The sequence below is a fragment of the Rhinolophus sinicus genome, linkage group LG17 (assembly GCF_036562045.2).
Source record: "Rhinolophus sinicus isolate RSC01 linkage group LG17, ASM3656204v1, whole genome shotgun sequence".
Lineage (NCBI taxonomy): Eukaryota > Metazoa > Chordata > Mammalia > Chiroptera > Rhinolophidae > Rhinolophus > Rhinolophus sinicus.
This window is the reverse complement of record NC_133766.1, coordinates 9,401,898-9,422,276: the sequence shown is the minus strand read 5'-3', so window position 1 is coordinate 9,422,276 and position 20,379 is coordinate 9,401,898. Positions and strand designations below refer to the sequence as shown.

The following is a 20,379-nucleotide window of genomic DNA, read 5'->3' as shown; positions in this document are numbered from 1 at the left end:
TTTTTGACAACTTATTTTATGCTACTTTCCCAAAAGAATTAAAGTGAGCCACAGTATTTTAATACATACTTTTAAAAACAAAAAATAAATGTATATAATATTTGAAGTCAATTTATAAAAAAAAAAAACACCAGACACATACAAATGAATTTTTAGTATTATCTTCATGATTTGCTGAACACCAAAATCTCCTGAAATGCATTTTGTTGTTATATCAGCAAAATATTGATATAAAAATGCAGATTATTTAGTAAAGCAATGGTCTAACAGATCTGAATTATAACTCTAAGTTTATTTATAAATACTCCCCCCACCCTCACTTACTGATCCTTCTTAACTGGAAAAAACCACGCATGCTAGTCAAGCAGAAAGCTTGGGCAGCTTTATAAGCATTACTGCACGCTCATGGATAGGACTAAAACAACTTCAAAGAACTTTTAGATGTTTTCCCAATACTGCGACTCAACAGCTTCAGAGCAGAATCTGTAAGGGTTTATCTAGTCCAAACTGTTAATTCCATTTTATAGTGTGTGTGTCTTTAACTCACTTTTGCAACTAACAACATTATTACCAACCTTCTGAAACCATTTGCTTATTTATAGCTAACCTTCACTTAACCCATTATAAACTCAAAAATTTTAGAGAAATCTCATGAGAATTTTACTCAAATGAAAAGAAAATACAATCAAAACTGAAGACATTTGAACAACTCAAATCTATCAACATGACCAATGCTTTTCCTGTCACATCTCAAAATAAAACTTCTGGTCAGAGAGGCTAAGAGATCATCAAAACCCGATAGTGGCATTATTCTTTGTTTCACCTAGGGTCATCTTAAAATGGTTTTCCAGTCCATTCCCACCACCCCCAAAACAAAACAAAACAACAAAAAATCTGCTATAAGATTTCTGGGAGGAATTAGCCACCCAATTGTCATATGAAATCTTAACTGAATAAAACTTTACTAGGGCATTTATTGACAGAACTGTAGCATTTCACTTAAACACCCAAAACTCTATCAAAGATAAGTCTTACAGAATTCTCATAGGAGTATTAGTAAAACTAGAATAATATGAAAGACAACATACAAACTAGAAAACAGGGCTGAATGCTAAACTGCCTTGGCCACTGGTCCCATTCCACCCTCCTTTACAGAGCTGACACTGCTTTGCTCTGGAGTTCTTGGACAGCTTAAGAATAACTTAGCCAAAGTGAGTTCCTTAAGAACAGGGAATAAGAAGCAGTATTACATGATGGTTGAGTGTAGGTTCTAAAGTCAGAACTGCTTGGGTTTGTGGCCCAACTCTACCATTTACTAGTTGCGTTACCTTGGGCAATTTATATACTCTCACCTCAGTTTTCTTATCTATAAAACAGGGATAACAACAGTAACTAGTTCACGTGGTTGTGAAAATCAAATGAGGTAATACACGCAGTAAAACACTTAGAATACACCTGACACAAATAAGGCTCTAGCAGACTTCAGCTATCAGGTTATCATTCCTCATCGATGTACTTGCTGTAATACCTATTATGGTGCCTTGCACATAGTAGGTGTCATCAATAAATGTGTTACAAGAAACAACATTCAAGTTTTCAGACATAAAATTACATTGACCCATGATCTTCATTTGCGAACCTAACAGAGGTATGTCAGCTATCATAGCAGGTAGGTAAGACACTGGACCATAAAAAAAAGAAAAAGAAAAATTAAGACTAGCCATAGTAGGAATGTCAGCCTAATGAGGATCTTGCGAGAGATGAAATAGGTCGCCTGTGTGATAGGAAAGGTCTGATAGCTGGCTACTTTGAAGATTTCCTAGGAATAAAAACCATGGTTGCCTTACCTTCCATAAGAATGAACTATAACCTTGGAGCTGGTTTACAAGAGGATTCTTTATATTCAGTTACTTTTAATAAATGAAATGAAGCTTATGTTACAAATGATGTAGACTCTGCTGGACTCAATGGCAGGACATCAATGACTATGAAACGTGGCGTCTCTGAAGTAGACTTTTTAAAACTTGAGATTTTGGAGAATGACAATATTAGACACCACCTTGAAATTTAGTAGATATCTACAAATAAACTTATCCCCGGGCTCCAAGCCTGGTAGAGTACAAAGACCAAAATTTCAATCTAATGTTCACTTGACTCATGAGTCATGGTATGAGATTGCTAATTCTTCTAGCATTATTCTTCTTAGGATTTCCACTGCTGATAATATAATAAGCCTGTAAAGACTTTAGCAACTGTGAAAATGTTTTAAATTACTTGTAAATCTGTACTACTGTAATATTAGTTTCATATACTTAATAGTAAGTTAAAGATTATTACACCCTAACGAGTTTTACTCTTTTATTTTTAGGGTCTGTGAAAGATAACTAAGTAAGAAAAGAATGATTCCACTTATAATGCTATGACTCCCTGCCCCCCAAAAGCCGTCTACAAATAAGCTCAGTTTTCAATTTTTATCAGAGGGGTTAATAGTTATTAAGTAGTAATTCTATAGATAAGTATAGGAAGAATGAAGAATAAATTCAAAATTGCAATCTAAACACAGATTCCCAAAATATTAATGTAAATACATAATGTTTCTGAATTATAATTGAAACAGTTACAATGCATATGTTTATAGCAAGTCAGTTTAACCTTCCTCGTCTCAGTTTCTTCACTTATAAAATAAGTAATCACTTAATAAAATTGCTAAGAATTAGATAATTCTTATATAAAGTACACAGTGCCGGGCATATAGTATTAAGTGTTACATAAATGTTAATTATTGATATTTCTATTATTATTCTGCTGTTAAGGTTTAATAAAATATTACAAATTATTGAAATATCAACAGCTGGAAACACCACTGGCAAAGCTGATGGATCTGGGGGAATCTGATTCTGTTTATGATTAAAATGCAGATCTATATAGCTACTATACATTTTTAAAAGAGATAGGCTTTTAAAGAAAAACTAGGAACATGGGAAAGAAATTAATGCGATCCCATCCCCAGACCTTTTATACCACAAGTCTTAGAGTGATCTAAAATAAACTTCAGAAAATACGTATACCATTAAAGAATGTTAGAGGAATTTAAAATACATAAAAAAGAATGAGGGTAAAAAAAAACCAAGGATATAAATGAGGTAATGGAAAATGAGGATGTCATTTTGGCCAAGGAAAAAAAACTAGGCTAGCTGCCATTTGGTTAGAACTCTTTCTTAGGATTCAAAAGAAAATGACTGAACATGCTTTATTGCTATTTTAGAATATAACATATAATCTAATGAGGAGAATAAGGGAAAGTAATCCATGGTGTATATTATCTACAAATCAAACCAAAGAAAGCAAAATGGAATAAAACTCTTGAAATATTAAAAGCCAATGACATTTTCTAAACATTAGGGATTTTTGAGATCAGTGTCAGAGCTTTTTATACATTTAACCATGTACAATTTTACCAAAGGGGTAGGGAAAAAAATTTCATTAATTCCCATAAAGCTACAGAAACCTTTGGATTCTTGTTGAAATTATCTGAATAGAAATGTGAATAAAAGGCTATTATTTTTTAAAATCTTTGTATATAGGTTAGAAGTTTCTAAAACTAATGTAAAACTAAAGAACTGTATACTACTAAAAGATCAAGATAGGTAAAAACTACTGAAAAAAAAAAGGATCAGATAAAATCTCAAGTTTAGGCGTGCTTCCCCCATTTCATTAGCCGTGATGAGAACACTACAATGATATGTACCTCTTCCATGGCATAGGAGGTGGAAGAGATTATTCACAAGGTAGTAATATCAACCTGAGCCTTTGGTACTGAAGACATGAAGTTCCACAAAGCAGCAACAAAGTCCATTGCACTGCCTGCTGTACATCTAGCACCGAGCAGACTGCTATGCAAACACTGGTTAGCCAGCTGACACACCCGAAGGGGATGGGTTGAATTGATGTACACAAAAATACCTCACAAATAAATGTGTTTAAAATAAAGTTCCTGGAACAATGGGAAGAGCCAGAAAGGGATCAGTTAATTAATTAATTCAACTAACAAAGATTACTAAGTGCTTACTTCTGTGCTAGATACTAAGAATAAAGCCTTGAACCAAGACAAGAAAGGGCTTACATACAGCTGAGGGGGAGATAGATGAATGCAAACATCATAATGAAAATAAGATGGTGCTTTTCAGAGAATGGGGGATTCTCTGAAAAGGGGAGTGGGGGATTCAGAGAATGGGGGATTCACTATATTACAGAAATTATAAGGACAGCTTTTCTTTTGTCAAAAAAAGGTCTATTATGAAAATCTAACATATTAAATTGAAAATTAAGTGTGTGTGGGAGCTCTTCCTACAAGAGTGAGGAGTCATAACTAGATACATCAAAACAATGTATTCATGCCCTAGAGAAAGCAGGAGAGTGCAAGAACTTCTCTGCTTCTATTTAATAGAAAGCAACATAAAGAACTGCAACAATTCACTTATTTCTATAGTTTCAAAAATATGCGCTCTCCCAGAAAACATCCTAAACTGGTTGAGCTACTGCATAGTCCCAAAATTACATGAGTACTTAGAAACGAGGCTAGAAAGTGCACATGAAAGAATATATTTTATGCAACTAAATTATTTTGCACAATGTCCTATTTCCTATGCCAAAATTCTTCAATAAGCCCCTTAAGATTGTTCTCCAATGACAAGAACAAATGAGGGCTGTTAATGATTTTCAGATTTAAAGCAATAATTCTCATAAAAAACTATTTTTTCCTTGATATTTGCCAAACTATTCCTCACCAGAAAAACTGTATCCTTATTCTAAAAATTTTTCACTATATTGTCTATCTAGGCTGACTAATTTTTACCTTGAATGAGAATCAACAGAAGAGAGAATTTTTCAAGGGATGATGTGTTGAAAGCCAAGAAAACATTTTCTAGTTCTTAAAATTTAATCCACATTGAGTTACAGATAAATCTGGCAGGATCAAAATAAGTTTTGTCAGCATATAAACACCCATCTTCTTTTTTAAGCTTCACAAAGAACGGTTGCTTTTGATTATAATTTGTAGGGGGTAAAAATAACATTATTTTGGATCAGATTTCTCATGTGAAGAAACAGCCTTTACCATGTCTCTAGGCACTATAGATTCTTCTGGTTGACATATTCTTTCCATAAGAACCTTTGCAGACATAATGCATAACGGGTAGTATTCATTATGCAAATTCTCTATGCTTGAAGAAAGATGGTTAAATAGAAGGTGCCAATTTACTAATGAGTATTATTTTTCAAATGTCTTCAGGGCAAGTTCTGTGCTATCAAATGTACAGCAGCATCATGTAAATGCTGACATTTTTGGCAACTGCACTAGGCCTAGTTTCTTAGGAGTGGTAAAGAATTCTGAAATTAAGGTAAGTTAAATTTAAAAACCACGATACTATTCATTTTAAATTAGAACAAAATCTGAACAAAGTAAATATTAACAGGATATAAACTACTGTTACATCTTCATTCTTCAAAACACTTTAATATTGAAAATCAGGAATGGAAAAACAAACCAGCTATCTATGATGTAAATAAATCAAGTAGTAAAAAAATTGTGTAAATTGAAAATGCTTCACATTTTCTTAAGAAAAGCATGTATCTTTTGATAGATGAAATACATTTAATCTGAAGGTTTGCTACAAAACAGAATAAAACTGTCACTACAAACTGAGTCACAATAGCTTATATCTGACGAATGTTTCATTTTCCTTTCCCAAGTCTACCAAATGTTTATGCCAAATATTCTACAATCATATCACAATCTCAGCTGCTTCACAAACTAGTGTGGGGATAATTATACGAAGACTACCAATATGCAAAATTATGTAGATGTTAAAGTGTATCTTCTCTAATTCAACTTAAGTTCTTTGTTATTTTCCCCCCTTTGGTTTCTAATTCTTGCATAACCCTCAGAAACATGCATCTCATTTCAACAAATACAAGAAGTTGATGAGAAGAAGAAATCCAGTAAAAACCCCAGGTGACTAGTGTAGACAATACCACACTGTCATCACTGGTAGACTGAGCTGGGATGGAGGAGACAAGATGGGGATCAGGTTCTGAGGAAGGGGAAGATGATGAATTTACTTTTGGACATGTTGAACTAGTTACCTACAGAGATCTCATGCAATTAGTATGTGAGTAAGTAAAATATTACTAGTTCCCAGGAATTACACAGAGAGCTGGACACACAGGCCTAGTCCAGATTTGGGAGTCATTAGGTGATATATGGAAAAAGTCTGAATGAGACCAGCCAAATTAAAGACTACAAAAAAAAGTGGACTGAGACCTTGAGAAGAACAGATTTCAGAGAAAGGCAGAGAAAGAAGAGCCAATAAAACAAAAGTTAGAAATGTAGAAGAGAGACTGGTGGAGAAATTCAAGAAGCAGAAATAAGCAGTATCAAACTCACAATTTAAGATGAGGCTTGAGCAGCATTGGTGAGGACGTGGAGAAAAGGGAGCCCTCTTGCACTGTTGGTGGGATTGCAAACTGGTGCAGCCACTATGGAAAACACTTTGTAGGTTCCTCAAAAGATTAAAAATAGAACTACCTTATGACCCAGCAATTCCACTTGTGGGTATTTACCTGAAGAAATCCAAAACACTAATTCGAAAAGATATATGCATCCTTATGTTCACTGCAGCACTATTTACAATAGCCAAGCTATAGAAGCAACTCAAGTGCCTGTCAATAGATGACTAGATAAAGAAGAGGTGGTACGTATACACAATGAAATATTACTCAGCCATAAAAAAGAATGAGATCTTATCATCTGCGACAACATAGACAGACCTACAGGGTATTATACTAAGTGAAATAAGTCGGACTGAAAAAGGCAAATACCATATTATCTTACGTATATGTAGAATCTAAAGAACAAAATAAACAAACAAAACAGAAACAGACTCATAGATACAGAGAACTGATGGTTGCCGGATGGGATGGGGGGTTGGGGAGCTGGGTGAAAAAGGTGAAGAGATTAAGAAGTACAAATTGGGAGTCACAAAATAGTCACGGAGATGTGAAGTACAGCATAAAGAACACAGTCAATCAATAATGGTGCAACAAGTATGTACGGTGCCGGGGGGATCACTGCATATACTATACACATGTTTAAATACTATGCTGTACACCTGAAACTCATACAACATAACATTGAATGTCAACTGTTAACTAAAAAAGTAAATAAATAAATAAGATGAGGCTTGAGAAATATTTATAAATGTTTTAACTAGGAAGTCAGTGGTGACCTTATTGGGAAAATTTTTACAAGTGAAGAGGGAGATAACAGCAAGCTGAGTAAAAGAAAACAGCAAAACAAAGGAGAAAGGAGGAACTGGGTACTTTTTTATTAGCTTAGGTATAAACTGAACTAGACTACATGGTGATAATAAGAAGAAAGATTCTGGGTCATGAGATATACAAAAGAAAACTGGAAAAAGAAGGAATCAATGGAGACCAAACTAAAGATACAGGAAAGATAACCGTTTTAGTATTTTCTTCAAATTCATTTCTGCACCTCAATATATGTGTTGTTTGCTTTAACCCACAGAAATAATTACGGTGTTTGTTTCAGGTGCCAGGACTGGGAGAAAACAGGTATGCTCTTTAATAGAAAATGTTTCCAGGTTCCACAAAAGTCCATCCACGCTCGTGCTTTCCTCTGCTTCTCTCTCTGTGTGCCTGTAAGAGTGCACTTACGTGCACAACACACACACAACTTCAAACCCTGAAGTCTCCACTAGACATCACAGCACAAGGATTTATATTATTTTGCCATTTTCTTATTTTCAACAGAAAATAATCTTCACTTTCTTTTTTAAAAGATATAAATTATGGAATTTGAGAAAAACATTTCAATGAGAAAAAAGACAATCATAGGATCAGTAAATTTTAGAATGAGAGCTCAGCAGGGGTAACTGGAAAGATGCTAGATCAAGACTTCAGACTGAGAATGTGTCAAGAATGAGGTAATCTTAGGACTCTGGGCCAGGTGTCCCACCTTCTGGAGCTCGGATTTCTGAACTGTAAACTAAGTGAATTAGGAGAGATCACTGTGGCCCCTCCAGCCTTAAGAAGAACATGATTCTGATCCTGTGCGCGCCGTTTCTAGGTAGAGAGAACAAGGATCAAAGAAGACGATTCTATGACTTGAAAAGTTAGTATGATGGAGCCATTTTGGAATTGAGGGTTGCCAATTTTCAATCTAATGTTTTTTACACTATAAAAAATTTATGTTCTTATGAAGCATGAAGATATTGAAGATATTCTTTAAATCTTCTATTCCTCCTTTCCCCCAAACTACATTTTCAAAAATGGGCACAGCCAAGGCTACTGTCAAGTGGGGTACATGCAGAATGTCTGTCCTCACTCAGCTTAGAGCCCCTTGAGGCAGTCCTGCCTTCTATGGCCCTGAACTGTTTACCAAAGCGACAGGACACAACATTCTGGCACGTGGTGGCCATTATCTACACTGCCTTCAACACGGGTGCGCATGCCCTGTGCCCACTGGAATCCTAGGTTTCCACAATGTTCTCATGAGCTTCACTCTTCCCTGACAAACTAAGGCCGATGCTCTAGAGCAGCCGAGTACAGTGTGTCAACTGCCCAGTCCCTAAGTTGTCTTCTAAGTCACTGGTACTGTATAGACTTCAAAGATGACACTGTGCATCTCCTAAACAAATTGCAGGGTTTTCAATTACTTTCTAAAGTAGCTGCCGTAAAATCCATTACGGGTAGATATATAAAAGACAGAGTAGAGACGGGAAAAAAAGGAATACTAGAAAAAAAATAACTATCATTTGATTACTCTCTACACAGGATCAAACCAATTTATGTTAATTTATGCTGCGTATCTATCATATAGAGTATTTTCTATATTTAAATTTACATACACATTTTAAAAGGGACAGTTCGAGACTTGTTTTCTTTCAAACACCTAACAAAACATTATATTTTGTTGAAAATAATCTTACAATGCTAGCTTAAACAATTCTTGGAATTTATAAACACTGTAAAGTATACAGTAAAGAGCTAAATCCTTAGTTAAATGATACATGAAATACAAATTTGTTTCAGCACTAAGCTAAATTTCCAGTTAAATAACTCATTTCACCCAGGAAGACAACACCACCAATATTCATTGAGACGACTTATCATAATTCACCCTAAATATCTGCCAACTATGAACTCATGATGTTAAAAATAAATTTAATAAATCTCTTGATAAATTTCTTTAGCTAATGTTAAATAATTTTACAGCATTAAACTTCATTGCAAACTCCAGTTTCAGTCTTTAAAAACCTTACTAAAATAGCTCCAGTGTATTCTTTTATCATATGGTCCATCTCTAAAAAAAAAAAAGATAGTCTATGAAAAAACCTTAAGGGCAAAGGCTAATTTAATATAAAAATACATTCCAGGTAATAAGGTAACATAGTCCTTTAGTCAATATTTTCAGCTTCACAATCGCAGTAATTTCTTTGAAGGACACATACACTTATAAAATATCCAGAATTCTGCATAGGCTACTGATGAAGGCGGAGAAACAATGAGCATAATGAACAGTGACATCACTCACCTAAGTAAGGAATGCAAGGGGTCATCTTTAAGCTACTGATATAGTCTCGGAGCCTTTTGTAGTTATCTTCTTTACTCATTACGTATTCTAATTTTTCAAAGGTTGTCTTGTCTTTTCGACTTAATAACTAAAAAACAAACAGAAAAGTCTAAGTTATTTCCAAATCCAACTTTATTACAGCGAAGACTTGAAGTTGTATTTACTGTAAATTTGAATTTAGTTTTGAAGTTATACCTTCTTTAATTATATTTTGGTAATGTATAAATTACCAAATTAGACATGTCTATTATGACAATAAACCCAAATCTATTAACTATAACATATAATATTGTTTATGTGTACATAAAATCATTAAGTTACTTAGTAAATTATAATACATTATTTCTCATTTACTATTTTAAACAGTTAAGCAATTCTTGTTGACAAATTTTTCTTGACAAATCTAACCATGGCTATAATATTTGTAAACTGATTTACATTTTTGGATTTTTGACATTTAAATTTTGATCCCTTTGAAGAATCAACGGATGTTTTAAGAAGCTTGAGGGTAGATTTGTTGTGAGTGCTCTTTGAAAAACATGGAGATAATCAAGGGGAATAAAAGAAAAGCAAGGTCAGTCACCCAAATATTAACTAAAAGTTTCAGAAAACATTCTGTTAAGTATTCCAAAGAATGTGAAAATTTTTTTTTCTTTAACATATGAAGCTATTACTTCATTATGATGTGCTAATTATTTATGTCATAAAAGATTAGTGTTATTTTATAGCATGCAAACCATACCCACCTATAAAATTCTCATCTATTCTCCTATGAGGTTAACAGAAAAGTCTGCGGGTTACTTTAGAGATAAGGAGACTGAGATTCAAAGGTGATCACAGGGTTAGCAAGAAACAGAACATACTAACAGTCTCAGTCCCCCACTCACAAAGATGTAGGTAAAGAGTATTCACACACCTAACCCACTCCTCTTTTTACTGTTACAAGTAGTAGAATTGGGATTGATGTTGGAATCTATTTTCCATAGGCTCCAACAACACAGAATAGCTTCAGATAATCTCTACCCAAAAAATGTCTTGACTAGTATCCCTCCCTCTTTAAAACACAAGATTTCAAAGAGTCTTTTGCTTTATTTAATGTTTTAGGTAGACATTCCATGATCTCAAACAGTGGTTTCACAATCTTTTCCATGGCCCAGTTTGAACACACTCGATTAGCGTTTTCAAGATCAGGTGCAACTCCCTGACGCTACCTGTACATCCAACCATCCCTTTCTCTCTCCCACAATACAGCATCTGGATATGTAAAACACAGTGATATGACACAGAAGGGATAACAGTAACCAAGTCTTTTTTTCCTAAAACACAGAAGGGATAACAGTAACCAAGTCTTTTTTTCCTAAGGGATAACAGTAACCAAGTCCTTTTCTCCTGATATTGAATCTAAGTCAAAAACTTTGATTCAATATCAGGAGAAACAAATTACTTGGAACTCATAACCCGTCTTGCCACAGTTGAAACACAAAACTGTGGTAAAGAGCTCCATGGTCTAAAACAATAAAAATAACGTATTTTGAAATTTTCACAAATTAATAACCAGATCAAAAAATTCAATCTGGGGTAGGGTAGCAGAGGCTTGTTTCCAGAAAACTATTTAGAGGAAGAATATGGATAAAAGAATTAAGTAGATGTTAAATTAAAATAGGAATTTCCTAGTGATAGCTCAGAAACTCATCCACAGCTTATGTACCAAGCCATAACTAAGAAGTCTTGATTTTCTTTTCCTCCTTTTCAAATCTTTTTCTGATGTTCCTATGTTGTCCCCATAATGCCACTTCACTATATTCCTCCCTCCAAAAAGGAGAAAAACAATACTTCACAAGGTTCTAACGCCACGTTTCAGGCGCCATGCTTTCCTCTGGTCGAGAGCACAACACGTGGGGGCAAAGCTCTTCACGATTTCATTGGTGTGTGAATGTGGGAACTCCAAACGTTCCTAGCCAGATCACCACACCACCTTCCCATAACAATCTGCTTTGGGAAAATTTGGATGAATCCCTGTCCAGGTGAGTCAATGTAAGAAATACAAGATTCCCAGATCACTCCCCATCACTTTGACTGGCACCCCCATACGATATGTATAAATATGTGCATTTGCACAAATAAATTATTCATTCATATTGTACCCTGGATATAGACTAATTATAACCCTTTGTTCATGACACTCAATTATCATTAGTGCCTGATGTGACTTTCTTGCTAAATCGATATTTTTATTTTTATTTAAATTAATCTTTATTGGGGAATATTGGGGAAGTGTATTTTTTCCAGGGCTCATCAGCTCCAAGTCATCCTTCAATCTAGTTGTGGAGGGCGCAGCTCAGCTCCAAGTCCAGTCGCCATTTTCAATCTTAGTTGCAGGGGGCGCAGCCCACCATCCCATGTGGGAATTGAACTGGCAACCTTGTTGTTGCGAGCTCGTGCTCTAACCAACTGAGCCATCCAGCTGCCCCTAAACTGATTTATTTTTAAATTTTATAACGAATACACACACATCTACCTTACCTAAGAACTATAGTACACACCAACAACACACATTTACCTATGTGCTCTTTCTACATGAATATTGTTTCAAATCCAATTACTATACTACCTTTTCACACTGTTCATCACCTCTCCTTTTACGTGGGTTAGATTCCTTATCTATCCTAAAACAACGTTTACATTCACGCACTTTATCTCTTGTGCTATCCTTGAGCCCTCTGTGGTACAAACAAGCCTAAAAAATTCCAACTCCGGTTAAATGCAATTCTCAGCACTACTCCAGGTTAAGACCCAGCGCCTGAACCTGGATGGAGGACACGTAACTTTGTTGCTCAGTTTCACTTTAAATTCATGACCAAAAATCTCAAGTGGATCCTTCATGAGGCCTACCAAACCCACTATGCTTCTCCAGTTAATTCACTCTCACACTCTCCTACACGACTTTCACGCTTTCTTTCCTCTTTGTTCAAACCTCCTGCCCTCGCCCCCAACACTCTCAACTAATGAGCTTGCTTCTTATGTCTTAAGAGACAAAGCACCAGAACTTCTAATGAATACCACCACCAAGTCTACCAACTTAGCTGCGCCTGGAACCAAATGCACCCTCTTCTCTCCTGTTAAAATTCTCAACTGTTCCTGCTCCACTGGGTGGAATTCCTTCTTGCCTAACTGAGGGTATCACAGGAGTAACCCCTCGTTCTCTTACCATTTTTTCCATCTATTAGATCACTGCCACCAGCATACACACACTGTCATGGAGCTCATCTCCAAAAACAAAACAAAATGCCACAAATCTTTGGTCTCACATTCCTCTCTAGCTACTGCCAGATTTCTCTGCAGCACCTCACCCTAACCCTTTATAGCGAAATTCTGCAAAAATATTCTCCATATTTGCTGACCCATTTTATCTCCACCATTCTCTCAATTCCAACCAGGATTTCACCCCACCACTGCACTGACATCACCCTTCCCAAGGTCACCAAACCTCTCCAACCTCCAGATCCAATGGTCGTTTTAAAGTTCTCACCTTATTCAACTTAGCACTGGACACAGGTGATCACTCTTTCTTGAAGTACTCTCTTTCCCCAACTGTGGAAAACTTTTCCCACCCATGCTATTTCCTTTGTTGATTCCTCATTTTTTCCAGTATCTAAATCTTGGACGGTTCTCGGGTTTTTCATCTGTACCACGCCTCAGGTGATCCCATTCACCTTCATGTTTTAAGGAGAGGATCACAAAATATACCTCTGCTCCATTCGCTCTCTTAAATTTGTATACCTAACGCTAACCTTATAGGTCCACATGAATATTTATCAGCCAACTGCGACGTAAGATGTGTAAAACAGAACTCCCCCCACACTCCTTTCTCTGTATCTCCCTGAACATCACTAACGAGCATCTGCATTATCTGACTGGATGCCACCTCTCTGGACTCATCTCCTACCATCAACCACTCCCGAGCTTGTTCAACTGTCAACACTGACCAGCCTACAAGCTTTGAACGTTATTAGGGCCTTTGTACTGGCTTTTACCTCTGCGTGGAATTCTCTCAGATATCCACACGAATGGTTCTCTCAGTTCCTCCAGCTCTCTACCCAACTGCCACTTATCAGAGACGCTCTTACCCCATACTGTATGAAATAGCTCCCTGCTTTCCCATCTATCCCATTTACCCTGCTTTATTTTTCTTCAGGGCATTCATCACTATTTATGATATAGCATTTATTTATTTACAGTTTATCTTTTCCCAGTAGAATGTTAGCTCTATAAAAACGAGACTTTGTCTATATCATGCACTGTTGTTTGTCAAGCTATTAGTGCCTGGCACAGTATGGAATATTTTAAAATTTAATATAAACACCAAAAATTTTATTCAGATTAATGGAGCCGTTACTAAATAAAAAAAGTATTTTCCATGTAAATACATGAGGGAGACAATACAAATATTTTCAAGGAAAATAAAAATTAACTTGAGGGAAGTATATCTCATTTTTAAACCACAATATAAATCAAAGTATACTTCTTTTCCCTAAAACTTCAAAGATGGAATTCATAACTATGTATTTATAATCATTTCCATTTCCTCATGAAATTCAAATTTTAAGAGAAGAGAATAAGGCCATCATTATGAAAAATAAATTTTAAGGCAGGGAAATCCTTTACCCAGGTGTTTCTAAAATACAAATAAAATATAAAGAGGATTTAAGTTCTTCCAATATAGAAACTTTTTCCAATATAGAACTCTACCCTGGTTTTCATGAGAAACATCTGTCTCTTCAGATACTAGGAAAAGTGAAAACACTAGGATAATTAAAAACAGTTATATTTTAGTAATAAAGAAGCTTTTTACAGTTAGCCATGTCTTTATCACAGGACCCTAGAAACACACTAATCCTTTGCACAAAATGTGATAAAGAAAATCTTTCTTCTTTAACATTAAAGAACAGTATTAAATATGAAGAAATTTAATTAAATATAAAATTTTACTTATGAAAAATACCCTTGAGGCCAGTATCACGTCACCCAAATATGAAAATACACAAATTTGCAGAAGTCAAGAATTGACACCCTGACCTTATTAAAGTAATAGAACCAAATACAATTAAAATAATATCAGAGTGTGCAGCAACACTGCGTAACTCCATGTTAAACTATCAGCCTTTCCATTATTCCTAAGGGAAAATCCCAAGAGTTCACGGACTAAAAAAGAACGGAAATCTATATCAGTATATATACATATTTTTTTTTTTTTACAAATTTACAGTTTAAATTTAGATCTTCCTCAAACTTTCCAAAAGCATAATCTTTACATGATTAAATGTAATTTTTCTGCATTTACATTTTCTCATCAGTAAACATGAAATGCTATACGAGTATTGTTAAAGATGCTTAAGGAGATTTTATAAAAATGATTTCCTAAAAAGCAGAAACTAATTACCAAGCTGTAACCTACCCCAAAATTACCTGACAAGCCTAATAAAACACTTGAGAGAGAAAAATGTAGGTTTCAAAGAACAGAGTACAAAGTGACTTAAAAAAATCTTATCAATTATCATACGTTTAACTTTACTAAGAACTACAAAAGAAACGAATACATGTTTACTTCCAACCGGAAGGCTAACCTTTCATTAACTAAGAAAGATTACTTACCGCCCATGTTTTAGTCAACCTGAAAATTGGGGCACTCTGTAAGCCAGAAACCACTGCCATAAGTGCATGAAGGTTATTCAGCTCGTACAGTTTCTGAAGATTTAAGGAAAGGGGGAATAAGAGGTAAAACTACACAGCATGAATACAAAAAAAACTTTATATTAACAAGAACTAAAATCTAGGCAACTGGTAGTGTTCCAATACTTCACTGTTGAGATTTGTCATTAGCGTACCCACTATGTTTACAGCAAGTTGATTTTGGCACACAATAGAAATTCCACGTTATAACTTGGCACTGTCCCTAAGCTCTGGGAACCAATCTACCTCTAGTTGGGTAATATATTAAGAAAACCAAAGTTGTGGCTCAGTATCAAGTTTACCTGGTATGATCATGCACCCTGGTTTCCAGCAAGCAGTCCCCTTCCTTATACTGAAATATTACTAAGCCTCTGTCTTATGATCCAAGTTTTAAGAAAGGGTCTATGCCCAGGACCCTGATCTGGTTTCCTATTCAACAGACCCGTTATTCTAGGGCTAGGGTTCAAACCTACTTTCTACACTCCTCAGTTTCCTACTTCCTCCTCCCTGAATCCCAGACCCTTTGTTCCTCCCTTGTTCATGCTGGGACATCCACCACTGGATTCCCAATACCAGACCTTGCTTTTGTTTTCTTGCAGGAAACTTGTACCTAATAATAGGTTTTATCAGTTTGTCAAGAGAGCTATTTGACATTTATTGCTAATTTCCCAGATTTCTTCATACCACAAGATGCTTACATCCCAATGGCCTTATCTAAAAATCAGTCCTTTAGAACTGTCCTTACCCGCTATAAAGACACTCCAAAGCAAAAATGCCTGTTTTGAACATTAGAACTAAGAAAAGGGGAGGAGTTCTGTTTCTTTGGAGAACTCAGACTAGCATACCACCTTAACTCAGGTCTCAATGAATTCCCATAAAGTTTCAAGAAATATGAACTCAAGTTAAAAAAAAAGAAAAGAAAAGGAAAAATGAAAAAACATAAGGAAACAGGAATTCCCAAATGGAGAACAACATCAGGTATTGGCCTCAAATAAAATGAAGTTAAATATGAAGACATCCAGGATGCAACATAAAAGCCAAAGAGTTTCTTTTTAAATGTGAAATAAGAGACATGAAAGGTACAGCAAAAAAGGCCAACATTTATCTAATTTAAGTTGCAGAAGGAGGTAATAAAAAATGGGGTATAAACAATATTTGAGAGATAATGGCAGATTATGTCCCCAAATTACTGAAAGACACTAATTCTTTGGATCAGGAACTCAAAGAATCTTAAACAGAGTAAAAAAACAACAACAACAACAAAAAACCCTCCCAAAACTGTAAGACTGAAATAGCATTTTTCAAGAACAAGATAAAAATAAAAAAAGCTTTAAAAAAGGATTTTAAAATATGCTGACAGAAAAATTATTCATGGAAAATTATGAACTGGAATCCGTAATCATACATGTTATCTATAAAATTTATTCCAGATAGATTAAATACTCAAGTACCAAAATCAAAGCTATAAAACTTTTAACTGATAATGTTAAGAGAACATCTTTGATATTCTCAGAGATTGCAGTAAGCTTTCTTAAATGAGATATTCTTAAATAAGGCAATAAAAATTAATTAAAGATGAATAAGTTTGACTACTAAGCTAAGAACATCTATATCAAAAGATAACATGGAAGAGTGACGATAAAACAAGCCACAAATAGGAAAATGCATGCAAAGCATATTAACAGAGAACTAAAACTAGAGTTACATTAAAAAAAACTCCTACAAAAATTATTAAAAGACTAATACCATTAACAGAAAATTGTTCAAAGATCTTGATCAGACATTTTAGCAAAGAAAACTTAAACGGCCAAAATAGAAAAAATATTCATTCTCATCCGATTCAATGAAAGCTATTGGTTTAACTCTCATTTCTTTGAAGGTATTTTTGTCTTTTCTCTCTTTACTTTTAGGGCTTCAACCCTCACATGAACACCAAGAGAGTCACACAAGAATGCTTTATAGAAGCAATGTTTATAACAGCAAAAATCTGGAAACTATCCAAACTAGAATATACTGAATAATCTGTGGTATATACAAACAACAGAAAACAACAGAGATACACCCCAAACCATTCAGTAACATTGTTGAGTTAAAAAAAAAAAAAAAAGTTATGAAAGTATAAAAGTATTATGGGATAAATCAACTTAAACAAAATTCAAAAAATAAAAAACAACATATTATTCCGGCATATATATATATATATTATATGTATATTATATATAATATATGTTAAAAATATAAAAGAAAAGCAAACAAAATTTAGGGCAGTGGTTCCTTTTGTAAATGGGAAGATAAAGGATTACGTACGAAGAGGCACATGGGAATTGAAAGCAGGCAGTGGGTACACGGGTATCTACTGTCATTCTTTTGATACCTTAAATATATTTTATAAATAATCTTTTGTGTCTGTGTGATAATTGGTTTCATGTGTTAGCTTGGCTAGGCTACAGTACCCAGTTATTTAATCAAACAGTAATCTAAGTGTTGCTATGAAAATATTTTGTAGATGTGGTTAACATCTACAATCAGTTACTTTTAATTAAAAAATTATACTTGATAATAAAGTGGGCTGCATCTAATCAATTGCAATGTCTTAAGAGTAAAATCGAAGGTTTCCCAGAGAAGAAATTCTGCCTCAAGACTATAGCCTCAAATCCTGCCTAAGTTTCTAGGTCGTCCATCTGCCCTACAGATTTCAGATGTCCCAGCCCTCCTCCCCATCACATGAGCCAATTTCTTGAATCAATTTATATGTTTTATATATATATATATATTTTTTTTTTTTTCTGTGTCCCCAGAGAACCCTAAGTGATAGAATCTACTAAAAGAAGAGTAAAGACCCGCCAGTTTTATAACAAACTGAATATAGAAGGCAGAGAGTCAGAATAGAAGGATTTAAGCAACAGAGATAAGAAAAAGAAAAACTATGAATTTAAAGCTTGGGATAAAAGCAAGCACTGTCAAAAATAACTCGAAGTCTAAAAGTCTGAACTGGAATTAAATGACTATTTGATGATGAGGATAATGGCAGGTTTGATAGGCAAAATTTGGTGGTTTTGAGTGGGGACATACAAGTACATAAAAAACTAAAATACCAGAAAACAATAATGCAAATTCATAGTCTACGGAGAAAAGTCATGAATTTCTATTAGCTAGAACCCAATATTTATTTAACATACCACAAAGAATGTTTGTAAAAATTTTATGACACTTCTGCAGAACATCAAGTTTTGAGAAGGCCAGCTCTGCCACCTAGCGCCAGAGGAGGTTAGAACGCAAGCGCGCCACATGGTTGGCAGAGTGATCTATTTCAGAAGCAAAGAACTGACATGTATTCTCCGACTTAATCCTACAAGGCCTTCTCCATCACCTTCAGAACAGTCCAATATTTAAATATTATATTTCACCACCATAATCTGACCTGTATCTACTTATCCAGTCAAATAAATCATGTAATTCAGCTACTCTGAGTGAGGGAGGTAAGATATAAAACAAAGGGGAGGAAGATAGAAAAATAAAGGAAAAGGCAGAGAAAACAGGCATCCAATTTAAAAACCTGACTTATGTTAATCAATAGGCCTTTGTTTCCCAGCATGAATAAAAAGTAAATAAAGTATCACAAGTAAATATTCACAAACATTGCTGAATAGTTGAACTCAAAAAAGGAAAACACAAGTTTTTCTTACCTTAGCAGTTTTGATATAGTGGCTCAAAACTTCTGCTCTAATTTTTAATGTTTGAGCATGAAGAATCTCTCTAACAACCCAAAAGCTTACCTGCAAACAAAAATTAAATAGAGTTGAACGGCAAGATTCTTTACTCCCTAGGATCAAAATAACGACCAGAACTACTTGAAGAATTACCTATAGCTGTTTAAAAACAATACGTTCTCTTTCCCTTGACTCGCCACCAGGACACACCCATGAACTGCATACAGATATACAGACAGGCAGATATAGATATGCACATATGTATGTGTGTACACACACGTAAAAACATCACTATGGCTTTTAATTTGTAAAAACTAATATAAATTCTGAAGGAAAAGAGCTAAGAGGATGCAATAAAACCAGAGTGATGCCAACATGAACACTATACCAGTGTTTTTCCCTGTATTTTGAGACACTTTGGCAGAACTGGATAAGCTCTAAGATCAGACATTGTAAAATATGCTACGTATAGCATGTTTTTCCATGGCTGTGTAATCTCACATTGCCATTTATTTACACTGAGCAGAATCATAAGTGTGAAGAATTCCAAGTATGGTTTTCTTAGTATGAATAAAATTAAATAAAATACCATAAAGAAAAATACATAAAAGTTGTTGTAAGATTAAATTAAGATTTTATTTTTAAAATTATGCAGTGTTTTGTAGTTTAATGAAACCATTTTCGTGGTTTCTTTAAAAAGCATTAGAAATCATTCATCAGAAGGCGGACTAGATCTATAACATTACAAAATGTTCTGTGGTGGTGAAACAGTTTGCTTATATGATATAATACAATATGTACATAACAATTTATACAAATCTAAATACAGGATATGGTTAGAAATCTTAGTGCAAAAGATGATGCCACTACCTCATATTTCTTCACCTATTTTTAGCAAGAAGTACTTCAGATTTTACTTGCAACTTTCATCAATAAACTGTCAAAATGTATACTGAGGGTGCCAAAAAAATGTATACACATTGTGTACAGAAAAAAAGTGTATACATTTTTTGGGCACCCTCTGTATATTTTACAAGTGTTTATGTAAATGTAAAATGTATACATTTTACAAAGCCACCAAACTGCGGGATCATTGAGCTAATTCAATTTAATGTCAGACAAATTTTAAAATTAATACTAGGTGATTTTAACACATGACCACAAATTCTTTGTCATCCCTCTCATTGAAAGCTGAGGCGTTATGTCGCCTCAGGCTCATAAGTGCTTTGATGAAGAGAGGATTAAAGAAATTAATGCTGACTTCCAGGACAAGGTCACTCTGGA

General features: G+C 34.6%; 1 protein-coding gene across 1 annotated transcript in view; it reads right to left on the bottom strand.

Annotated features, from left to right (window-relative positions):
• RALGPS2 (Ral GEF with PH domain and SH3 binding motif 2) overlaps positions 1–20,379 on the bottom strand; it is a 127,738-nt gene that overhangs the window by 55,653 nt on the left and 51,706 nt on the right. The window contains exons 6-8 of the mRNA XM_074322443.1: positions 19,072–19,161; positions 15,308–15,400; positions 9,617–9,743 (exon numbers count right to left, since the gene is read on the bottom strand). Of these exons, the coding sequence (XP_074178544.1) occupies positions 9,617–9,743; positions 15,308–15,400; positions 19,072–19,161 (310 nt within the window). The remainder of the gene's footprint in view (positions 1–9,616; positions 9,744–15,307; positions 15,401–19,071; positions 19,162–20,379) is intronic.